Source organism: Heliangelus exortis, chromosome 8, assembly GCF_036169615.1.
Source record: "Heliangelus exortis chromosome 8, bHelExo1.hap1, whole genome shotgun sequence".
Classification (NCBI taxonomy): Eukaryota; Metazoa; Chordata; class Aves; order Apodiformes; family Trochilidae; genus Heliangelus; species Heliangelus exortis.
This window is the reverse complement of record NC_092429.1, coordinates 10,544,136-10,565,449: the sequence shown is the minus strand read 5'-3', so window position 1 is coordinate 10,565,449 and position 21,314 is coordinate 10,544,136. Positions and strand designations below refer to the sequence as shown.

At 61.0% G+C, this 21,314-nt stretch overlaps 1 protein-coding gene across 4 annotated transcripts; it reads right to left on the bottom strand.

Annotated features, from left to right (window-relative positions):
- Nucleotides 1–195: 195 nt before the first annotated feature.
- SLC6A9 (solute carrier family 6 member 9) lies at nt 196–17,544 on the bottom strand. 4 transcript variants are annotated; one of them, XM_071750342.1, is made up of 15 exons: nt 17,372–17,544; nt 15,297–15,478; nt 14,868–15,014; nt 6,471–6,627; nt 6,180–6,311; nt 4,759–5,011; nt 4,539–4,671; nt 4,060–4,194; nt 3,871–3,974; nt 3,555–3,792; nt 3,318–3,452; nt 2,912–3,011; nt 2,539–2,639; nt 2,170–2,340; nt 196–2,005 (listed from the first exon to the last, which is right to left on the bottom strand). In XM_071750342.1, exons 3-15 carry the CDS (start codon nt 14,895–14,897, stop codon nt 1,793–1,795), a joined length of 1,902 nt encoding a protein of 633 aa, XP_071606443.1. In that variant the 5' UTR covers nt 14,898–15,014; nt 15,297–15,478; nt 17,372–17,544; the 3' UTR covers nt 196–1,792. The 4 variants fall into 4 exon arrangements, with proteins under 4 accessions (XP_071606443.1, XP_071606441.1, XP_071606442.1 ...); XM_071750340.1 differs by lacking the exon at nt 15,297–15,478; XM_071750341.1 differs by lacking the exons at nt 15,297–15,478; nt 17,372–17,544 and adding an exon at nt 15,134–15,289.
- Nucleotides 17,545–21,314: the final 3,770 nt, after the last annotated feature.

Here is a 21,314-nt window from a genome sequence, read left to right as displayed (position 1 = left end):
CCAGCTGGCTTTGCAGGTGCAAGCAGGGCAAGGGACAAACGTGTTCGTCAGCACCCAGCCTGGCTACTCACCGCCCATGTCCAGCATCCAGGAGGGAAAGGGCTGCTCCCATGGGATGTGATCCGCCCCCCCCCAGTCTCCAACACACACATCCCTCCCCATGGTCCCCAGAGAAGGGCACAGCAGGACACAGCCTCAGGAATATAAATCTCATTAAAATCTAGGATACTTTAGAACTCTACACTGGGAGACACTGGCACAGGCAGTGCTGCCCAGGGACACGCACGTTATTGCTAACGATTATAGAGGTGAAGAGTAGCAGTGTGACACGTGGGGCAGGGCACGGGCACCATGCGGGAACCTGCACCCCTTGCCACAGCATGGCAAGGGGGCTCAGGACAGGGCCAGGGGAGCTGGAACATCCTGCCGGGGCTCAGTGCCCACTGCCCACCACCTGCCACTGCCATGCCATGTCCCTGTGCCAGCCTTGGGGCTGCAGCACGGGGAGGGGGGGCACAGGGTGCTGGCTGGGAGGGGAGCAGTGGGGTGGGACCCTTCTCACCCCATCCACCCCAAATCAAGAGCTCCGTCCTTTGGCTGGAGCTGGAAGACAAATTTAAAACTGCCTGGCCTTTGCCAGTGCATCCTGCTCCAATAATACTGGTTGGGGACCAAGTGTCCCCAGACGGTTTGGAGCAAGGGGGCTGGTGCAGCCCTCCACATCTCCACTGGTACCTCTCACCAGCTGGGGGGGCAGTCCATCCTGCTCCCCTTTAGCACCATGGAAGGTTCCCCCTGCTGGGGCTGCCATGGAGAGTTGAACCCCAGCCCTGCCCCATCACCCCTCCAGCCAGGCTTAAGTGCTCCCCAGCCTCCTGCCCTACTGCAGGGCAGGCAGCAGTGCTGGGCTGCCTAGCCACCCAGGTAGGCACCCATAGCCCTCCAGTAGGGCCACAGGGTGGAGGGGTGCATGTGGGAGGGGTGGGGGTGGATACCAGCTCACCGCCTGCACAACCCCGGGGCACCATGTGTACATGTGTGCCCATGTATGCCACATGCGTGCCCATAGCCCCATAATTGTGAGGGACACACACACATGTATGTGTCTGCTCTAAGTGCTTGTGTCTTATGTCATGAGATCCTGCTGCCTGGGGGAGGCAGCATGCTTGCCCCCATCTCCCTGTGCAGACCTGGTGCCTGGCACCATCCCTGGACATGGCCACCTGTGGGACCCTGCAGGCTCTGAGCCACAGTGGGTGCCTGCCCAGGCCAGGGGTCCCTGCAGTGACAATCCCCAACATGCAGACCCTCTGCACACACAGCTTGGAGCAGCTGCGGGCAGTCCTGGCATGCCCCAGCCCCACTCCAACCCCACACCCCCTCCCTGGGTAGGCCAGAAGGCTGCCCCACAGTGGGGCGGGGTGCCTGGATGTAGGGGGGCCAGGAGGCAGGGGCATCCTGCTACCATCCCCCCCCATCCTGTGCATCCCCCTGGGGCAGGGCCCCTGAAAAAGTGCCTCTGGCTCCCGGCCCTCCCGGGGCTGTGCCCCCTCCTCTCTTGTCCCAGCGTCGCGCACAAAGGTTACCGTAAACACAAGGGTTAACAAACGCCACGGGGCAGGGCAGGGTGGGCGGGGAGGAAGGGGTTAACCGGCGAGGTGCGGGGGTCTCGGGGACGGGCACTGAGAGCCCCCCACGGTCCAGTGTGGCCCGGAGCCAGGCTCCGCCAGCGGAAGGTGCGAAAGTGTCACCGCGCGGGAGGGGTTAGAGGGGTTGCGGGGACGGTGGGGGGTCACAGTCTGGAGTCCTGGCTGTGGGCTGAGCCGTTGCTGCCCTGTACGGGGGAGGCAGCTGCCACCTCGCTCCGGCCCTTCTCCGGCTGCAGGGGCTGCACCTCCAGGTGGGACTCGGTGGAGGGGCTGAACACTGGGGCATAGCGCCCACTGCGGTGCTCTGCCAGTGCCGGGCCCCAGTCCTTGCTTGCCTTGGTAGCATTTTTCAAGCGCTGAAGAGAGAGGGAGAGAATGAAAATAAGGTTAGAACTCACTGCATTCCCCTGCCCCAGCATCCCCCCCAGTATGCCAGAGGTACCACCAGCTCTGTTGGGGTGCAGAATGCACCTTGACCCAGGTGGACATGGGCAAGAGGGTCTAACCCCTGGGCACCCACCTCCAGCAGCGTGTCCCCCTCAGAGCGGCACACTTTGTAGATGGCATAGATGGGGATGCAGATGACGGAGGAAAGTGCCATGAGGAAGCCAATGCTGATGGCCCAGGTGGGGTAGACGTAGTCATTGTAGGAGATAGGCCGGTACTGGATCACTGTGAAGACCAGGATGAACTGGGGAGGGACAGGCAGGATCAGCCAGTTGGGAGCAGCCAGCCTGCTCCCTGCTTCCCCAACCCCGCTGTTCTGCCCTCTCCCTGCTGCCCTTCTGCAGCCCAGCACCCTCCTCCCCAGGGCAGGCAAGTGATGTGTTTAGATAGGCTCCTTGCTCCCTCCTCCCTTGGCCCCGTGCCCCATGGTTGCAATGCTCACAAAGATGATGGCAGGTGAGATGAAGCGCCAGCAGATCTGGAAGAAGAGCGGAGGTGGAAAACCCAGCATCATCTCAATGTCCTTGAAGTAGTTGCGGTGCCCTGTGGGGACACATGACCATCAACACTTGTGCAGCTGCAATGGGGCACCAGTAGGACCCTCAGCCCCCTCCCACTACTGCCTGGAAGCAGCTTCAAACCCTGGATGATGGGACCCACCAGGCTCCTCATGTCATGGCTGTCCCAACTGGCCAATGGCCTTGACAGTTAACACAGAGCAAACCACCCATTGGCTAGAAGTTAGCCCACCCCCTTCCCCATTGGTTGGCTAGGGCAGCTCTGCCTACTGATTGGCTGCAGGTGGTTGTACCTACCGTAGATGTACATGATGGCCACACACATAATGCAGGAGATGACAACCAAGGAGAAGCTGGCAGCGTAGTTGTCCATCAGCAGGAGCCAGTAGATGCCTGCCTGTGAGAAGGACCAGTTGGCATGGTTGCCATGGTGGTACTGCCATCGATGTGGCAATGGCAACCAACAGCTTTGATACCACCACTGTGGCTGGCATGGCAACACCCAATGCCAGCGTCAGCGTGGTGACATTTAGTCTGGATACCGTTGCCGGTATTGGCATGGCAACACCAGGCCCTGGGTGTCACCATCACTGGGGTGGTCATGGCAAGAATATGGACATGGCTGACGGTGTCAGTACCACATTCACCATAGCAACAGCACAGGCACCAGGTATCCTGTCATCACAGTCCCATGGTCACTTACCTGTGTGGTGAGTGGAACACCCAGCAGAAAGCCCACCACGGCTACCCCCAGTGTCACAAAGGTCTTCCTGCGGATGATCCACTCATTGCCCACCTCGTCCACGATGGCTGTGACCAGTGTCTCCAGCAGGCAGAACTGCACATGGGGTGCAGGGGGCAGCATGTCACCACTTAGGCCCCACCATGCCACTCTAGCCCAACACGGTGACCCCACCATGCTGCCCCGCTACCCCCTTACCTGTGTGCCCAGCCCCAGGAGGATGAGCATGAAGAAGAAGAGGATGGACCAGAGGGGAGAGATGGGAAGCAGAGTGAGGGCCTCGGGGTAAGCCACGAAGGCCAGGCCAGGGCCATGATCAGCCACCTTGGAGACGTCCACACCCAAATGGTTGGCCATGAAGCCCAGGATAGAGAAGATGACGAATCCTGCATAGACACTGGTGGCGCAGTTGGTGATGCTGATGATGATGCTATCCCTGTGGGGAGAGTGGTCAGGGTTAGTGGTGGGACTTGGGGACAGAAGGGGGGCTGAGCAGCTATGGCTGGATGCTCACCGGTAGCAGTTGTTGTGGAACTTGTTGTAGGAGGCCATGGTGATGAGTCCACCCCAGGCACAGCCCAGCGAGTAGAAGATCTGTGAGGCTGCATCACCCCACACCTGTGATGAGGAGGTGGTCAGTGCCGTGTCCCCCAGCCCTGCTCATCCCTTAGCAAGCTACCCACCACCCCTTGTCCCTGCTCACCTTGGCGTTGAGGATCTTGTCCCACTGGGGTGTCAGGTAGTACATGATGCCTGTGATGGCCCCCTCCAGCGTGATGCCACGCACGAAGAGGATGGTGAGCACCACGTAGGGGAAGGTGGCCGTGAAGTACACCACCTGCGGGGTGGCACCTTTAGCAAGGGGGGGCCAAGGACAGAGGGTGTGGCCCGGGGTGGGGCCGGGCTTGACTTGGGTGGAGGGCAGGGGAGGGATTATGGTTAGGGTGTGGAGCATGAGACAGTAAGGAGAGGGTATGGTCCAGGGAGGGCTACAGTTAGGGAAGGTGTGTCCGTGGCCACATGGGAAGATCTGTGTCCACAAGCGGTGTAGCTTTTCCCAGAGTGGGAGGAGCCTGCCCAGAAGGGGTGGGGTCACATCTACAATGTGAGAAACCTTTCCACTACAGACGGGACTAAGCCTGGAGAGGCAGTGCGGGGCGCAGAGGAGGAGCATGCAGGTACCTTCCCCGAGGACTTGACGCCCTTGATGAGGCAGAGGAAGACGACGACCCAGGAGACTCCGAGGCAGCCCAGGAGGGGCAGGCGCACCTCACCCAGGTTTCCGATGTCATCTGAAAGGTTCAGCACGTACCTCCTGCACAGGTTGGGGGGCAGCTGGTGTCAGTGGGGTCCCACCACCACTACCTGCCCTGTCCCTTGTACCTGTACCCATCCCTGGTACCTCCAGTACTCCTCGCTGGGGCTGGTACGCTTCTGGGTGGAGTTGAGGAGATGGGTGAGGTTGAGGGCAGCGCGGCTGGAGAGGTTCCCGTCCAGCACCCCCACACAGTCGGGCGTGTTCCAGGTGTTGCTGCAGTATGTCCAGGGCAGCACGCGCGTCATGGACACAAAGAAGTAGTAGAAGGCAATACAGATCACCACGTTGTAGTAGATCCCGATGTACGTGGACACCACCATCATCCCGTAGCCCACGCCTGGGAACAGCACCGGGGAGGGGTGAGCGGCACAGTGTGGCATGGCGCGGGTACAGGGTGAAGCACGGGGAACTGTGGTGTGGGGGGTGTATGGCAGCACGCAGTGATGTCAGCAGCCTTGCAGCCATGCTGCTGCTCAGGACCCAGATCTGGCACTGGGGTGGACAGGACTGCGCAGTTCAGCCCACCATTGTGCATGGGGTCCCCTTCCTCTGAACAAGCTCTGAGGTGCTGAGAGTGCCCTGGGATGTGTGGCAAGACACTCAGGCACTCAGGCACGGCCTGCAAGCCTGCAGGCAAACCCTTAGGGTCTGGAGACCTTCTTGGAGAACCACTGGGTGGGGGTCTCTCTCTCCTTACACCGCCATGGTGACTTTCAGGCTGCAGCTACCTGGTGGCTGGTGACAGAGGCCACACAAGCATGGGGACACGCACGCAGGCTGAGCATGCCACCATGTAGAATGTGCACACAGGCTGCCTGCACTCAATATGCCACGTGTGGGTGTGCTACCCAGCTGGCAGTGTGTAGGCATGTGCTCTGGCACACAGGAACATACTGGGACACTGGGTCCAGGACAGGGTCCAGCCACGATTTGGCAACTTCTTCGTACGGCCAGCACCCACCATGTGGGCACAGCACCCAGTGCCAATGGGGCAGGGAGAGGACTGCAGCTGAAGGGGCTGCAGGCACACAGAGTGTGTTCAGGGGACAAGTGCAAGAGGGATGTGTGGTGTGTGCAGGGATGTGTGTGTAATGCCTGCAGTGAATGCAAGTGCAGGGCTGGGGTGTGCAGAGGGGATGTGTTGTGTGTGCAGGGACATGTGTGATGTCTTCAGGGACGCTGGGCAGACTGTGTGCAGGGCAGTACAGCCTAGGGTGGAACAGGACCCCTGCAACATGGAGAGTGGTGCATGTGCAAAGCTTGCATGTGTGAGCTGGGTGTGTGAGGTGTGCGTTTGCAAGCTGGGTGTTCGAGGCATGCATATGCAAGTTGGTCATGCAAGGGGTGGGTGTGCAAGGTGTGCAGGGCTATGGGAGCTGCAGATGCCTGCTCAGCACGCCAGACGTGTGTGTGCAGGGGACACACGGGGTGTAACCATGTGCTGGGGGCTCTGTTGGCAGATGCCCCATGCCAGCATGTGTCAGTGGGGAGAGGCAGCTCCTTACCTTTGAACATGGGGCTGACCCTCCAGACGCCAAGGCAGCCCTGGCTGGCAAACTGCCCAAAGGAGAGCTCCATGAAGAAGAGAGGGATGCCGCAGAACACCAGCATGATGAAGTAGGGGAACATGAAGGCACCTGGTGGGCAGGAACCAGAGGGTGAGAGAAGAAAGCAACCATGGGCATAGCCATTCTCTCTTTGCTCTCCATCACCCCAACAAGCCTGGGACCAGCAAGCACTGTATGGGCCCAGGATGCATGCCCCTCCCCCTACACACCCCTCTTGATGACACCCACCTCCCCCATTGCGGTAGCAGAGGTATGGGAAGCGCCAGACGTTGCCCAGCCCCACAGCATATCCCACGCTGGTCAGCACAAACTCAATCTGGTTGCCCCAGTTGCCACGCTTGATGCTCTTGTCCTGCTTGCCCTGGTCCCCGGGCACAGTACCGTTCTGTGGAGAGATGTCGTGAGGTGCGTCAATCAGGGACCCCCCTCCCAGTCCCACCAGAGGGGTGACAGCTCTGAGGAGGGCTGGGTGGTCCCCTACATCCTGCCACCATCCTTCCCCCCCCCCCCCCGACACACACAGGCAGTGCCAAGGAGGGGGAGGGCAACAGTGGCGGCCCGCCCGATGAATAGCTCTGCCCAGAGCTGGGCTGCAGCAAAGGAAGAGCCTGCAACTCATACAAAGCAGGTCCAGGCGCCAGAGCACAAAGGGGCCTCTGTTCCCGCACTGCCCCCCCCCGCGCCCAGCAAGAGAGGCCCCGCTGGGTGGCCACTGTCCACGACTGGGGGGAATGGTGAGACCCCTATGGTGAAGCAGGGGCCCACCTCAATAGGGAGTGGGGAGCAGTGACTATAGCAGGTGGGGGGTGGGGGGGCTGCATACCCCCCCAACCCCATGAAAGGCACCCTGTTGCAGCTGGGGTCCTGCCAGTGGCTCAGTGCCCAGGGAGGGCACTGTGCTCAGGGCAGCATGGCAGGGTCCTGTGCAGGTGGGTCCCCCCAGGGACAGCTTCAGGGCTCCATCCCCCACTGCAGGGGAGATACGGGTTGGGGGGGGGCAGATGAGGGCAAGAAAGGGTGCTTTGTGCAGGCTGCCAAACAATGCCAGCTTACACCGGGGACAACAACAACAGGGATGAGAGCTCAGCACCCCCGGCGGCGATGGCACCCATCATTCCATGGCTCAGTCCCAGCATGGCCGCAGCCTTGCAGGAATATCCTGCCCAGATGCTGCTGAGCTCTGGTAGGTTGGGCTGAGGGGCAGATGACATTTTGGAGGTGCTGTGGGTGCCTCAAGCCCTTCCTTCCCTACCCATGGTCAGGTACTGGGTGCATGGGATGTGATGGTGCTGATGTCCATAGCCTCGCAGCACCCATGGGAGCAGCATGGGATGCCAGCAGCCATAGGAGGAGGCTAGAGCTCTGCAGTGCCAGTCTCCTCACCACAGACACCCCCATTCCTATGCCCACTCATGCTACTCCCTCTGCTGCACACATTTCCCCCCACATGTGCCCCCCACTATGGCTGATGCCAGCAGCAAGTGGGCCACAAATGGGAGCCGTCGCTTCAGATCTGCTCACGCCAGCGGGGCGCGGGCAGCAGGCGCGGTGCACCTAACCGTATCATTCGATTAGGGCCGGCACAGCCGGGACGTGATGCCCGGCGACTCCGGCACCGCGCTGCCAAACAAAGCCATCTGCTGCAAGCGGGGCCTGCACGCGCCGAGGGCTGCGGGGGGGCTGCCGGGGTGCGGGGTTGGGGCAGAGAGGCGATGGGGGATCAGTGGGTGCTTTGGGTTGGGCTATAGGGGCGATACACCGGCCATGGCTGGCCACAGCACCAGGGTGCCCATGCCAGACCCCATGGGCAGAGGCTCTGTCAGAAATCAGCTGACATCAGCGCTGGATGCTGGGGGAGCCCCTCCAGGGGGAAGCTCTCATTGTGGGGTACTGAATGGGAGCAAGGTTAAGGGGTCCCCGGAGCGGGGGATACAAGACGCTGGCACTGTCCCCATGCCAGGGCACGCTGCCCGCTCAAGCAGGCTGATCCGAGCGGGAAGCCTCTGATTAAGCTGCTCACACTAACAAGGCTCCTAATGAGCAGCATGGACAGCAGGAGAGGGGCAGCGCTCCAATCTCCTTGGCAAAGGGTCTTGGGGAGAGAGGGATAACACTCTGCATAGCCTCTGCTTAGCCTGGTGCTCAAAAGGAACCTCATCCCTGTCCCAAAGCTGGAGGGCCACCACTCTGCTTGGGTGACCCCAGTGCAGCTTCACCCCCATGCCCAAAGGGTCACCCCATGGTTCAGCTTCCTGGCACCAGTGCAATGAGAGAACCAGGCCTCTGCTGCTCCGCCCCCCCACCTTTTCTGCAGCACGGGGCTTTGGCGCTTGTCCCCAGTAAGGGGGCAGCCACATGTGTGCCCGTGCGTGCACAAGCACGCGCACGTGCGCAAACACTTGCATGCTCACCCATCAGCTTGCTACCAACCCCCCTCTCCCCAAATCTGGGAAGGTCACCCCGTCCTTTACACTCATTAACCATCCTTCCAGTCCCACATGGTAAAAGGGGGGGGGACACACAACACAGAGAAACCTGGTGTATGGGAAGGTGGGGACCCTGCCATCTCCCCACTGTGGGATTGGCACAGAACTGGGCTGCAAAGGATGGAGCCTCTGTATCGGGGGGGGGGAGGAAGAGGTGTCCTGTTCTCACACCCCAGATTTTCTCCTGCAGTTCCAAAAGATGCCTGGCTTGGGTAAAAACATCAGGGGGAAGGAAGAAGACATCCCCAAGGGGAAGTTCAGGGTGCCTGGGGCATCCTTCCTCCCTCTTCCCTAGGGACCCCCCCTCATTGCTAACACTTCCCCAGCCCAGTGGAGCAGGAATCATCCATCACACCGCCTGGCACCGGAGCCTTTCTCATGCTAAGCAGCATTGCCTTGCACAATGACAGCTTGGCTAGGGTGCCCGGATGCCCCCCACTTCCCCAAGGGGCTCTGATTTATGTCTGGGAAGCTCATGATAGTGGTGGGGGTGATGCTGGGAGGGGATGTCCCCATGGGAGGCAATTCCAGCATGGTCCCCCAATTTCTTCTCACTCAAACTGCTCCCACAGAGGTATTTGAGCCCAACAGAATCACTCCATGGGGAATTAGCCTTATGCAGCCATCCCTGAACCAGTGACGGACCCCCAGTTCCTTTCCTAGCCTCCTAATGGGGTACCAAGGCTGCTTCTGCAACCAGTCAGCCCTTGATGTCATCAGCCTGATGTCATTGCTCTTTGCTATGACAATAGTGATACAGTGATGGCTGGGTGAGGCAGGGGCTGCCAAAGGTATAAATGGATGATAAGTACATTGTGTACCAAAAGAGTCACTCTTCCAGGGCCAGGGTGCCCCTATAACCAGCTCCCTGCACTCCCAGCCCCTGGCACAAGAGCTGATGAACCCAGAAGTGCCAGCTCTGTGCCAGAGTCTGCCATGCCCTCCCCGACTGTCTCTCCCAGTTCTGCCTGCCCCACCAGCACACCCCAGCCACCAATGCTCTCTCTCCGTGGTGCCTGCCCCAGTGTGGCAGAGTACAGTATAGGGGCAAGGACACCTGGCATGGCCTGAGCAGTGGCAGCATCAGCCTTAAGTGCCAGAATGGCCACAGGCAAGTGGGCGCTCCCAGGGCCACGGTGACACAATGCTGAGTGGGATGTCCAAATTGTAGGACCCCCTGCAGTGCTACCCAGCCCCGACCATCCCCAGTGCAGGGAGGCTGCACGGTCCCACTGACCACCCTGAGCATGCTCTGCCAGGTCCCCACAGCAGCACCAGCTAAACCCAGGGGTGCCATGGGGGCTGTGGCGTGCTTTGACACTGCGTGCTGATGTGCATGATATAGAGGGAAAAGGAGGGGCCTGAGTCTTAACTAGACTCTGCCCCTCCAGCAATAAGTAAGATAAAGGAGCGCTTTACACCCCTCTTGCAATCAGTAGGCTCCAGAGTTAACAGAACACAAAACTGTCCTGAATTCTCTTCTTGCTCCCAACACAGCTGAGGCCATGGTGGGGCTTGGTGCAGCCCAGTGCCCTCCCTCCCCAGGGCACCCCACATCCCTGGCTGTAGAGTTTGGGGGTGCTTACCCAGCACCCCAAGCACTGAACTACGTCTGTGCCTCAGTCCTGCAAATCCACTGCTCCAGAGCCAGCACAAAGGGCTTCAAGAGCCATGACTCTGGAGGGTGGTGGCAACAGCCCAGCCCCTCACTCTGCCCCCCAAACCCTGCTTTCACCTCCCCACTGACCTGCTGAGGGGACCTGGGGGGGCACAGCTGCCCATGGCTGCCATCCGGGGGGCCAGGCTGGCCATCTCGGTGAGTCCCTGGCTTCATTGGCACCTCAGGCTACGGCTCAGCAGCCACCTCCCCCCGCCTGCTGCCTCCGGCGTTTGGCACTGCTCCCCGCTTGCTCCCCAGCCAGGCTCATCCCCTCACCGCCCGCCCCGCCGTGGCACTGGCATCCCACCACAGCACCCTCTCTAGCACCATCCCTGCCTGCCCAAGCCCACAGGGAAGTCCCTTGCCTCAATTTTCCCCCATGAGCCAGGCACCACCCCTCCCCTAGTAGGCACAGGCAGGGCAGGCTGCACAGCAGGCTGAGCCCCATCCTGCTTAATGAGGCCTCATTAGTGGGATCCAGCTGCTCAAAGCCCTGCACGCTCCGGTGGGCAACACTGCCTTCCCCATGGGCACCGCTGCCTCTCTGGTCAGGGGAACACACACCTGTGTTTGGAGCATGGCAGAGAGCCCCATCCCCTCAGTGCCCTCTGTTCCCATGGTCTGACACCCCCAGCCCCTTCCCACATCTATCCCTGTAGCCATGCAGCTGCCTGGCCCCACACACCCAGCCCCAACCCCTGCCACTGGAGGGCTGTGGGGTCCAGGCATGGCCCCGCTGTGGGATGGGGTGGCAGGGACAAACCTGCCTGCTGGCACACCCTCAGCACCATGCCATGCTATTTCACACTGACGTCATACTGCTGGCGACATCATGGGGTCTCTTGGTGGCAAGGTTACTGCCCTGCGGGAGACCATCTGGCTGGCAGGGCTGTGCCATGACTCTCACTGCCACCCTGACATTCCAGAGCTGCCCCATGCACCCCCTTGACGGTGTGGGGTGGAACCGTGGTGGGGTGCTGTGTCCCATGGGAGTGTGGCATGGGGTGCCTCCTGGACTGGCTCGGGGTGCCCCAGCTGCTCCCAGCCCTGTGCCCTGGCTGGGAAGCACGGCCAAGGCGCCAGTGAGGCGTGATGGCGTGCCGAGGGCGGGGGGACGGGCCGGTGCTTTCGGGCAACCATCTGGGGTCTGGGCAGCAGTGGTTGCGGGCGCACACGTGAACAGCACACGTGTGTGGGTGGGTACTCAGTCCCCCCACACAGGCCTGTCCCTGTCCCCTTCTGCACTGGCCCCTTGGTTGCTTGGGACATGCCCCATTCATGGGATAACAGCACCCAGCTATGCCCCACTGGGACACTTGCAAGCCCAGAGCCACTCCATGCTATGCCAGCCCCAGCAACCCCAGCCCAGAACTCCTGTCCTGCCCCACATGCAGGCACATACCTCAACACCCCACAACTGGCATCCCCTGATGCCCTGGTTTGGCTGCACCATCTTGCCCAGGCCACCTGCGTGCCTCCACCAGACATTCTGCCTCCCCAGCACTGCCCCCAGTGCCCTCCAAGGCAACATGAGCATGGCGGAACCCACCGCCCCATCCCAAGGATTGTGGCCCCTACACCAGCCCATGGGAACACAGTACTGCTCCCCCAGAAGCCCTGCCAGCAGCCTGAGAGGACTGCCAGGCACATAGGGACCTGCTGCTGGAAACAAAGGGCTGACAGTGGGACCCTCACTTCCCCTGACACCTCTGTCCCCAACCCAGCTGGCTGGTCGTGCTGGAGCTCAGCTAGAGAGGTAGAGGCAGTGGGACACATGGGGGATGACTATGGGTCTTCCAGCCCCATCACCCTGTCCCCTATCAAGGCTGTAGGGCAGGGATGGTAACCAGCAACCTACCCTGGTGCTACCATCCCGTAGCCAGGCGCTTCCCGCTGGGGCTGCGTTTCTCCAGCCCCATTCTCCTGGGGCAGACACGATTCTTCCAGGGCATTCAGGCAGAAAAATCCCCCGCCGGCCCCCCTCATCACTGCCCCTTGGTATTCCGGGAAGGGCTCCCGCAGCCAAAAGCCACTTCCGCAGCTCTGCTGGCCCCCCTGCCCATGGCCACTGGCCGACAGCACCACACTGCTGGGGGTGTCTGGGACAGCCAGGCCCTCCCCCCCAGCCCTTAACCCCTATCAGGGCAGTGGGAGTGGTGCCCCAATGTCCACCCAGCTGATGGCAGGAGCCCACCTGAGGCAGATGCCTGCAGCTGAAGACAGCTCAGCCATGCCAGCAAGGCAGCCCTGGGAGTCAGGAGCTGCTGGCACTGCTGGAACCTGAACAAAGCACCCTGAAGAGGCCAAAACAAAATGTCCTTAAAGGCTGGGAAGGGAGAGACAGTCAAGCCCTCCTTACTCCCCTGTGGCCCCATGAGGACTTTCCTGCCCACTGATCCTTGGAGGCTTTAGAGCTGCCCTGCACCACAGCAGGGCACCTGCTGCCTCTGCAGGGTTTGGGGGGGCACTGCCCACTCTCCTGCTTATGGTTTGAGTGAGCATGCAGACCTTCCCAGAAGAATCCACAAAATGCAGAGGGTACAAAAGCACAACAAGGCATCCATGTCATCCCGAGACTGACAGGAGGGCACAGGTCCTAGTTCACAGGTGGGGAAACTGAGGCATGGCTGCATATCTCCCAGCTGCTGCCTCCATCACACCCCTGACTCTCCACAGGCTGGCCACAGCAGGCACCCCAAGCCCCACCACAAAAAAAATCCTGGTCCTGGAGCTGCACACACCGGCCTGAGTAGGGACTGCACCTGCAGGCAGGGATGAGAGGACAGGCAGGGACAGCACTTTACAAGGCGACAGGCAGGACTCTGGAGGCAAGCCAAGGAGATTAGCTCCTTTCCCCAGTGACCCAGGCAGCTCAGCAGCCAGCGCCTGTCCTGCCACAACTCCTCCGGAGGCTCTTGCAGCTGATGCAGCACAGGGATGCTCTAGGAGCAGGGATGCCTCAGGAGCACAGATGCTCTCATAGGGGCCTGCCTTGCTCCTGCAGCCCCTGCACCAGCACCCCCATGCATGGGTGTCCTCTCAGCCCAATAAAAAACAGGGGTGCCCCGGGCAGAGGGCTGTAAGCCAAGGTGACTAGCACAGTGCATGCCAGGCCCCATGGTCCCCTACCCCTCCCCACCTCTCTGCACACTCCAGTCCCAGAATGGGCTGGTCAGGTACTTCCAAGAAATTAGTTAAATATTGATAAGGAGAAAGTGGGTGCTCCCAGGCCTGGCTGCCTGCTGCAGGTGCCAGGCTCAGCCCCTGCCCAGGTGCACTGCCAACTGCTCTGGCCAGAGCAAGGATGCAGTGGCAGCATGGAGTCACAGGAAGCACCCTCCATGTGCAGGAGCACATCCCAGTGACAGAATCCTGACCGAGCTCGGATACATTCCTGTTCCCAGCCAAGAGCTTCCCCTGGAGGAACTTGTCTTCCTATCCCAACGGCTGCCCTGACCCCTCCACTCTGCCCACTGTGGGCAGGATGGGTGCTGGGCTCCCCGTTGCAGGCACAGCCACCGGGGCCATGCTGGGACACGCAAGAGGTGGAGCCGTGCACATGCAAGTGAGCTGGAAGTGCCTGCTGGGCACGCCGCTCCCCTGGTGCTTGGCTTCCCAGAGAAATCCTGGCTCCAGGCCCTCTGGCTGGAGTGTGCAGCTATTTCGGGAAGCCCCCCGGGAAGGGAAGGGCCCGGCAATCATGTCAGCCCCGGCATTCAGGTCCCATTCATCGGGAAAAAGGGAAAAACCAAGCCTAGCCTGAGCTCACCTGCCAGGCACAGTGTGGCAGACGGGCACAGAAAACCAAGCCTGGAACTCCCAAACTCCTCACCAAACAGCAGAACCACCACCAGCATGGGCCCTCCACTGCAGCCCTCCATGGAGGACACACACTAGGCACATCCCCCAGCACTCCCCATCCACTGCAGCCCTCCCTGGTGCAGGCAAGCACAACAGGCCAGTACACAACACCCTGCAACACACCACTTGTGAGGACAAAGGGTCAGGCACTGCGCCAATGCCTAGAAACACCCGCCTCTGCCTGCACACTGTCCTACAGCCCAGTCCAAGAGAGCCTGCCAGGTGAAGGGGAAACAGCCCCATATCGGGCCCTTAAGGGGCTTCCATGCCCTTTACTGAGAACAGGCAGAGGAGCCGCCTAGTTGGGGCTTCTCTGCTTTAGCTGCCCAGCTGCAGAGCTGGGGCAGGAGATAAGGCTGGGCAAAGCAACTGAGATGGGTGATAGCATCTCCAGGCACGGCAAGACAACACACGCAGGGAGCCTCACAGGCAGAAGGCTGAGGGCAAGCAGCAGCCAGCACCTGTCCCATGGGAGACCACAGGTATTGGGGCAGCACCAGGGTGACACAGTCCCGGTCAGAAGTCCCAGGGGGCACCAAGCCTTACAGGAGTCCTGGTGCTGTGGGTCCCTGCAGCAGGTGCCCATGCCAGCCCATTCCCCGCATCCCGGCCACTTACCAGCAGCCCCTCACTGCACTTATCGGCCATCCCTGGAGGCTGGAGCACGGTGCTGGCTGCCCACCACAGGGTCCCTTTCCTGCCTGCTCTCCGTCACGCTGGCTGCACCACCAGCACTGGCGGGCTTCAATCCACCGTCAGAACAAGCTGGGCAGAGGGAAGAGACACCAAGAGAGACATGACTGGTGGGATGGGCATATCCCCACCCCAGACCTCCCTCTCCATCCAGGAACCAGGGCTGTGCCATGCAGATCGCTCCCCTGTACCTGCCCACAGGGCACACAGAAGTGGGGCTGACAAAGGACTCAGGGGCCCAGGGTGCTGGGGTCTCTTCCTGCCACTTCCCACCCCTCCAAAGTCTCCGAAGCCCCTGGCACCCACAGGAGCGGCAGTTCCCAGGTGTTTCCCAAGAAGCAGTTAAAGATTTACCCGGTGTGGACAGACGACCTTGTGGGCAGCTGGCTTCTGGCCTCCCGATGGGTGGGCGTCGGGGGCCGTGGGCAGGAGCAGGGGCCCCGTGAGTTCTCCCCCAGTAAGAGCTGGAGCCGAAGTGGCTGCAGCACACGGCAGCGCCGGGACTGGGCGCGGAGCGGGGCCAGCTCAGGGCTCAGCTGCCGCGCAGGACACAGATGGGAAACGATTGCTTTCTGCCCCGGTGCATCGCATGCACGTGCAGCGCAGGAGGGCTGAGCCACTGGGCTCTGCCAAGTGCCAGGTGCTGCCGGACAGGGCACAGGCGCAGGCAGCTGCCTCCCCTGTTCTTGCCCCTGCCCCAACCTGGGGCTGTTCGAGGCCCCAAGGGAGCACCAGGGCCTGACCTCACTGAGAGGGGCAGCCACTCTTGCAAAACACCAGTTTGCTTGTCCGTGCGACAGCACTGGTGTTTACAGATCCCACACCAGCACTCAGTGTCCTTGCTGGCTGGGGAACGACCCTCGACCCCCACCAAAGGTTTCCGACCACCAGCTGAGCACCCCAGGGCCCATCCCCAGGCCACGGTGGGTATGGAGCGATCAGCAGAGGGGCACAAGGCCTTGAAGCTGTGGAGAGGGAGCGTGGACGGCGGAGATAAAGGGCAGGAGGCTGGGAGATGTGGAGTGAGCCCCCAGCCCCTGCAGTGCCGGCAGGCTGCTGCCAGCAGATACCAGGTCTCACCAAACCCCTCCCCAGGAGGAACTGCATTTCCAAGGGGAGCCAAAATGTCAGCACTGAGCAGAGAGGACAACAAACCTCTCTCCTCGGGTGGCACGGGCACTTCTCAGAGGTGGGAAGTGCAGGCTGTCAGCCAGACCTCCTCCCCACCACACACCTGTTGCCAGCCAGCCAAAAGGCACCCGCTCTGCAGCCCTGGATTCAGCCCAGAGACTCATCCTGTGTCCTGGGTGGAGAAAGCGCCCAAAGGGACGGCCCACCACTCCCCCAGGGTCTGCCAGGTGCAGATAAGGCTAGATGCCAGCGAAGAAGCTGCTGGCTTCGCTCCTCGCCTGGCAAGGAGGAGAGCACCCAGCCAGTCGCGAGGCGGCAATAGGATGGTTGTAGAGATACCCGAGGCTGCGCCATCCCCTGGGAGAGCCAGGCAGGGACAGGGATGCAATGCACTGGTGCTACACGGTGGCTGTCCCAGAGCTGTAGTACGGCATGACAGCTCGGAGGGCAGGAGGCTCGTACGTAGAGACGGGACAGGTGGCACCGTGGAAGGGGGGACACCTGAGCACCAACAGGGTCTCCCGAATAAGCTGTCACACCTCGGCAGACGAGGCAGCCCACAGCACAGAGGGGAAGGCCACGGATGGCCAGCCAAAAGATGGAACACCCTCATCGCTTCCCGCGCGGCGGGCGGCCCCGGGGTACCGGTGCAGCCGCTGCCACCTGCGAGGCCATTTCCTCCGCCGGCATCTGCCGGGCCCGCCGCAGCCAGGGCTCCCCGGTACCCACGAGAGGCGGGCGGCGGGCCGGCCCTGCCTCCCTATCCCGCCAGAGGTGGCTCCAGCCGCAGCCCCGCGGGAAGCACTCGCCGCGACGCGCCCGCTGCCCGGTGCAGCCCGGTGGCGGGGGGGGCCCCGGTTACATCAGCCGCCACGTGGTGGCTGCTCCGCCGCCCCGCCCCGGCACATGCCCGTGGAAAATTACCGCCAGCCCCCCCCGCTCCGCCACCGGGCCGGGCCGGGCCGCACCGGTTCCCGCTGTCCCCCCCGTGTGCAGCGACGAACGGCCCCGCTCTGCCCGCCGCGCCCTCGCCCTCCTCCGGTACCGCGCCAGAAGAGCAACAGATGCGAGACCGCCCCGCATCATGCTCCCGCCGCCGTCCTGCCGGATGGCTGCTCCCGGTGCCGTTCTCGATGTCGTTGCCGGTGCCGCTCCCGGTGGCGCCGGCGCCTCCGGACCAGACACCCTCGCACCCCCCGGCCCTTCCACAGCAAACCCTCCTCAACTCCGCACCCGATGCTCCCGCGGCTGCCGGCCGGGCCGGGCATCCGGTGCCAGCGGAGGTACGCGCCCCTTACCGTGCCCATGCCGCCACCCGGCCCCTCCCGCCGCGCCGGGTGGGCCCGCGGGGGCGCCTCCCCTCCGCGCCCGGCCCGCTGCAGGTATCAGTGGCGGTACCGTGCCAGGCCCAGAGCTGCCGCTACCGCCGGTGCTGCCGAGTTAATGAAAGTTTGGAGGTCGGTGGGGGCTGGCACCGCCTCTCGCCCCCGCCGCCGCGCTCCGCCCCCCGCTCCGCCGCGCTCCCCAGCGCCCCTCTCCGGCACCCGCATCCGCACCCGCACCGCAGCGGGGGCCAGGGTACCGCCGGCACCGCGGAGTGTGAGAACCCGCACCGCACACGTGGGCACGGGTGGCACACACAGGCGCTTGTGGACACACTTGGTCCACATGACACACAGGTAGACATGGCACACACGGACCCATGGCACACGTGGACGGCCACATGTGGGTGCACACAGACAAGCTGCACGCATGGGCATGCACTGACCTGTGGGCACACATGTGCACAGGGCACACACGAAACACATAGGCACCCATGGAACACATGGGCACACATGGAACACACAGATGCACGGGGACACATGGGCACACATGGAACACACGAGCACACTACGCAGTTGGCATACTTGGGCACACACATGGCATACTTGGCGCTCATGGTCACTTGCAACCCACAGGCACATGGACAGCCAGGAGCTTTCACAGGCACATGGCATGTGTGGACATGTACAGGACATGGGGTCACACACAGGCTCCTACAGTGAGCATCTGCACACACGTGTTTTCACACCCACAGACAAACAAATGCGCACACACAGAGTCCTCAGCCGGGGCACAACACCATGACAATGTGCCCATCCCAGGCAGGGAGATGGCCACAGGCTCCTACCAGGATGTGTGTGGCTAGTGTAACAGTCATACTTGTGTGCATGTGTGTGCATGCATGTGTCTGCTGCATGTGTGCAGGTCCATGCATACATGCCTGTATGTCCATGCATGTGCAGGCAGCAAGTGTAGTCACTGGCATATGTACACATGTGCTCAAATCTGTACACATATACCTATATATTTAGGTGTGTGTGTGCACACATAAGTGTACATGTCTCTATCTACATGCATGCATGTGTATGTCAACACCTACATGTGTGTGCAAGCCTCCATACATGTGTGTGTATGTATATGTATGTACACATGGACGCATGAACATGAGTGCACACAGGTGTGGATGTATGTACTAATGTACTCATACCCATAAATATCTGTGCTCCCCCCCAACCCGCATAACCATGTGCATGTGTGCACATGCGTGTGCAGCCAGCACACGCCCCTGTGGCTCAGGCCAGATGTTTCCAGTAATGCATGACGGGTGCGCCGGAGGCCGCCCCTTGGCTGGCCCCTTGCCCAGACCTCCCCTCCCGCCCCTCTCCTTCCCACTGGGCTTCCAGCCTGCTGGGTCGAGTGCCTGCACCCCGGCACCCTGCCCTGCCCCGGGATCTCTCACAGCTCCAGAGCCTCGGGGTACTCTGGGGAGTGTTGCAGGAGTGCAGAGGGGGCCCTGTGCCCCACAGCCCAAGTGCATGAACAGCACAGCCCTTCCCACACCCTGTTGGTTGCTCCCTGATCCTTTCTGCCTCTGTAGCCCTGCACCTCACCCCAGGGCTGACCCCTCAGTGCTCCAGCATCCCTTACCTGTCTCTCCATGGATTCCCGTTGTCTGTAGGAGTTGCTGCCCGGTTAAGGAAATCCTAAGCAGAGGATTGGGTGGAGGTGGGTGCACCAAGGGTGTCTGGATGGCTACTGCAGGCCCCACTGTCACTGGCTTGCCACGGTGCTGGGCTGCAGGATGGGAAACGGCGCCAGCACAGTCACTCCAACGCTGCTTTCGTTTTGCAAGTGTGGTAAAGTCAGAGTCAGGGCACCCATAGCAGGAAGGGGAAGGCAGCAGCGAAACTGGCGGGTGCTCAGGTCCTCCCACGCCCTCCCAGCACCTGCGCATGGCTGCTCCTCACAAGGAGCCAGGTTGCTCATAAGCACCCTCAATCCCAGCAGCATGTTGTCTCACCTCACCCTGCACCTCAAATCCATCACCCAGCACCCCAAATCCATCATCCTATGCGCAGGATCCTGTGTCAGAGCCAGAACCCTACTGTGACCTGCACCCCTGCCCCAGGATCTGGGCTTTGGACAAGAGCTTCCAGCTGTGGAGTTGCAGAGTTGACTATCAAGGCATGGATTTCCACAGATGAAACTCACACTTTCAACCCTCCTCTGTAGGGTCTCACCTGCTTTCTGTGCATCTCCTCTGCATGCTCTCCCATTATTTAACTTGGGGAAACACAAGGAGGGCTCCCATAGCCCCGAGCAGGTCAGCAAGGGGCAGATCCTGCCCCCCTGAAGCCTCTGAGATGCTGCAGTGCCCTTGCAGCACCCTGCACCTGGATGCAAATGTCTCCCCTCTAGGATCCTGGGTGCTTCTTGCACCTGCAGCTTTGGCCATGGCCTTGCTGTCTTGGTCAGGACTTTCCTGGGGTCTCATAGTGACTAGAGTTGCAGCAGGGGCAGAGACCAAATGTGGTCTGTGCAGTGGGAGGCTGAAGTGTCAAAGGGATGCAAGAAGGGTGTGAAGCTCTGGCCTGTGCTCACAACCCCTTTACCCATATCTCCCCTCTTGGTAGCAGTTGTGGCCCCTGTTATGGAGCAATCATCTTCTTCCCTCCTCTCCATCCCTCCTCTAGGCTGGCAGGTGTCACAGAGTGCCCCAAGTTCCCACAGCATGGTGAGTGTGGTGCCACAGCACCCTTTCCCCTGGTGCCATTCACATCTGTGAGGCTGGTGGCCTCCCCCCCCCATGCAGGCAGTGACATCATGGAGACTGTGGCGTCTCTGTGGGGGACATGGGTCAACATGTGTGTGCCATCACCACCTTCACAGCATGACCTCTCCTCTCCCATCTTCAAGGGTGCTGTTTTCTGGGAAACTGTGGGCAAATGTGGGCAGGGATCCAGAGGGGTGAAGGGTGGGGAGGAAACACCAGCTCCCAGCACCTGAGTGAGGGCTAGGCTGGCTGAAACACCAGTGAGCTCCAGAGATTTCCTGTGTGCTAGGCCTGTGTCATGGGGCCATGGTGACCTCTGAGCGCTCAGAGCCCTGGTGTGGTCTAGAACTTGCCCTTGAATTTTGGGATGCACCACATACAGCAGGATTTAGCACTGCCTGCCCTGTGCCCCCCTGGTGTATCCCAACTTACTTGTTGAACGCTGGAAGCCCCAAACAACTCTGGGTCTGGCCCTAAGGTCTCTCTTTTGGTGGGTTTCTGTGTGCAGAGCTGTAGGTTCCCTTCTTTCCCTACCCCAGATCATACCCCCAAGTGCTTGTGTGTGTTTTGGGGTGAGAGACAGGGGAAGAACAAAGTTCAGGTTTGGCATGATGGTACATCACCAAGATCAACAGGTTTTCCTTTAAAGCATTTTCTCACAAGTGGTTCCCAACTCTCCAGGCTGTGGGCCTTCTCCAAAGGGGACCAGGCTGCCCAGGGAGCTTCAAAGATAGAGGGACCATGTGCCCTGGGATGACTCTCATCGTGCTCCCCCAGTTCCCTGCCTGAGACCTGGAGCCTGGAGGAGTGGATTGGCAGAGAATATCCTCTGCCATTAGGATAGGGGAGATTGGGTTAGAATTCCCCACAAAGGCTGGAATTGGCCTCTCTGGGGATGGAACAGGCACCCCTGCATTATCAGGAAGTACCTCACAATGTGGCAGGGGAAGATTCAGGGAAGAGCTTGTCTTTTTCCCTTTCAGCTTTCCCATCTGTCTTTTCTCCCTGTCATGTCCTCCACACCCGGCCAGGCATGCAAGGAGAGGAGCTGGCCGATGACATGTCCTCTTCCACCTGACAGCTCTGGTGGTGGTATCAGAGATCTCGGAAAGTTCCCAAAATTGTCCCTGATTTACCAGTGACTT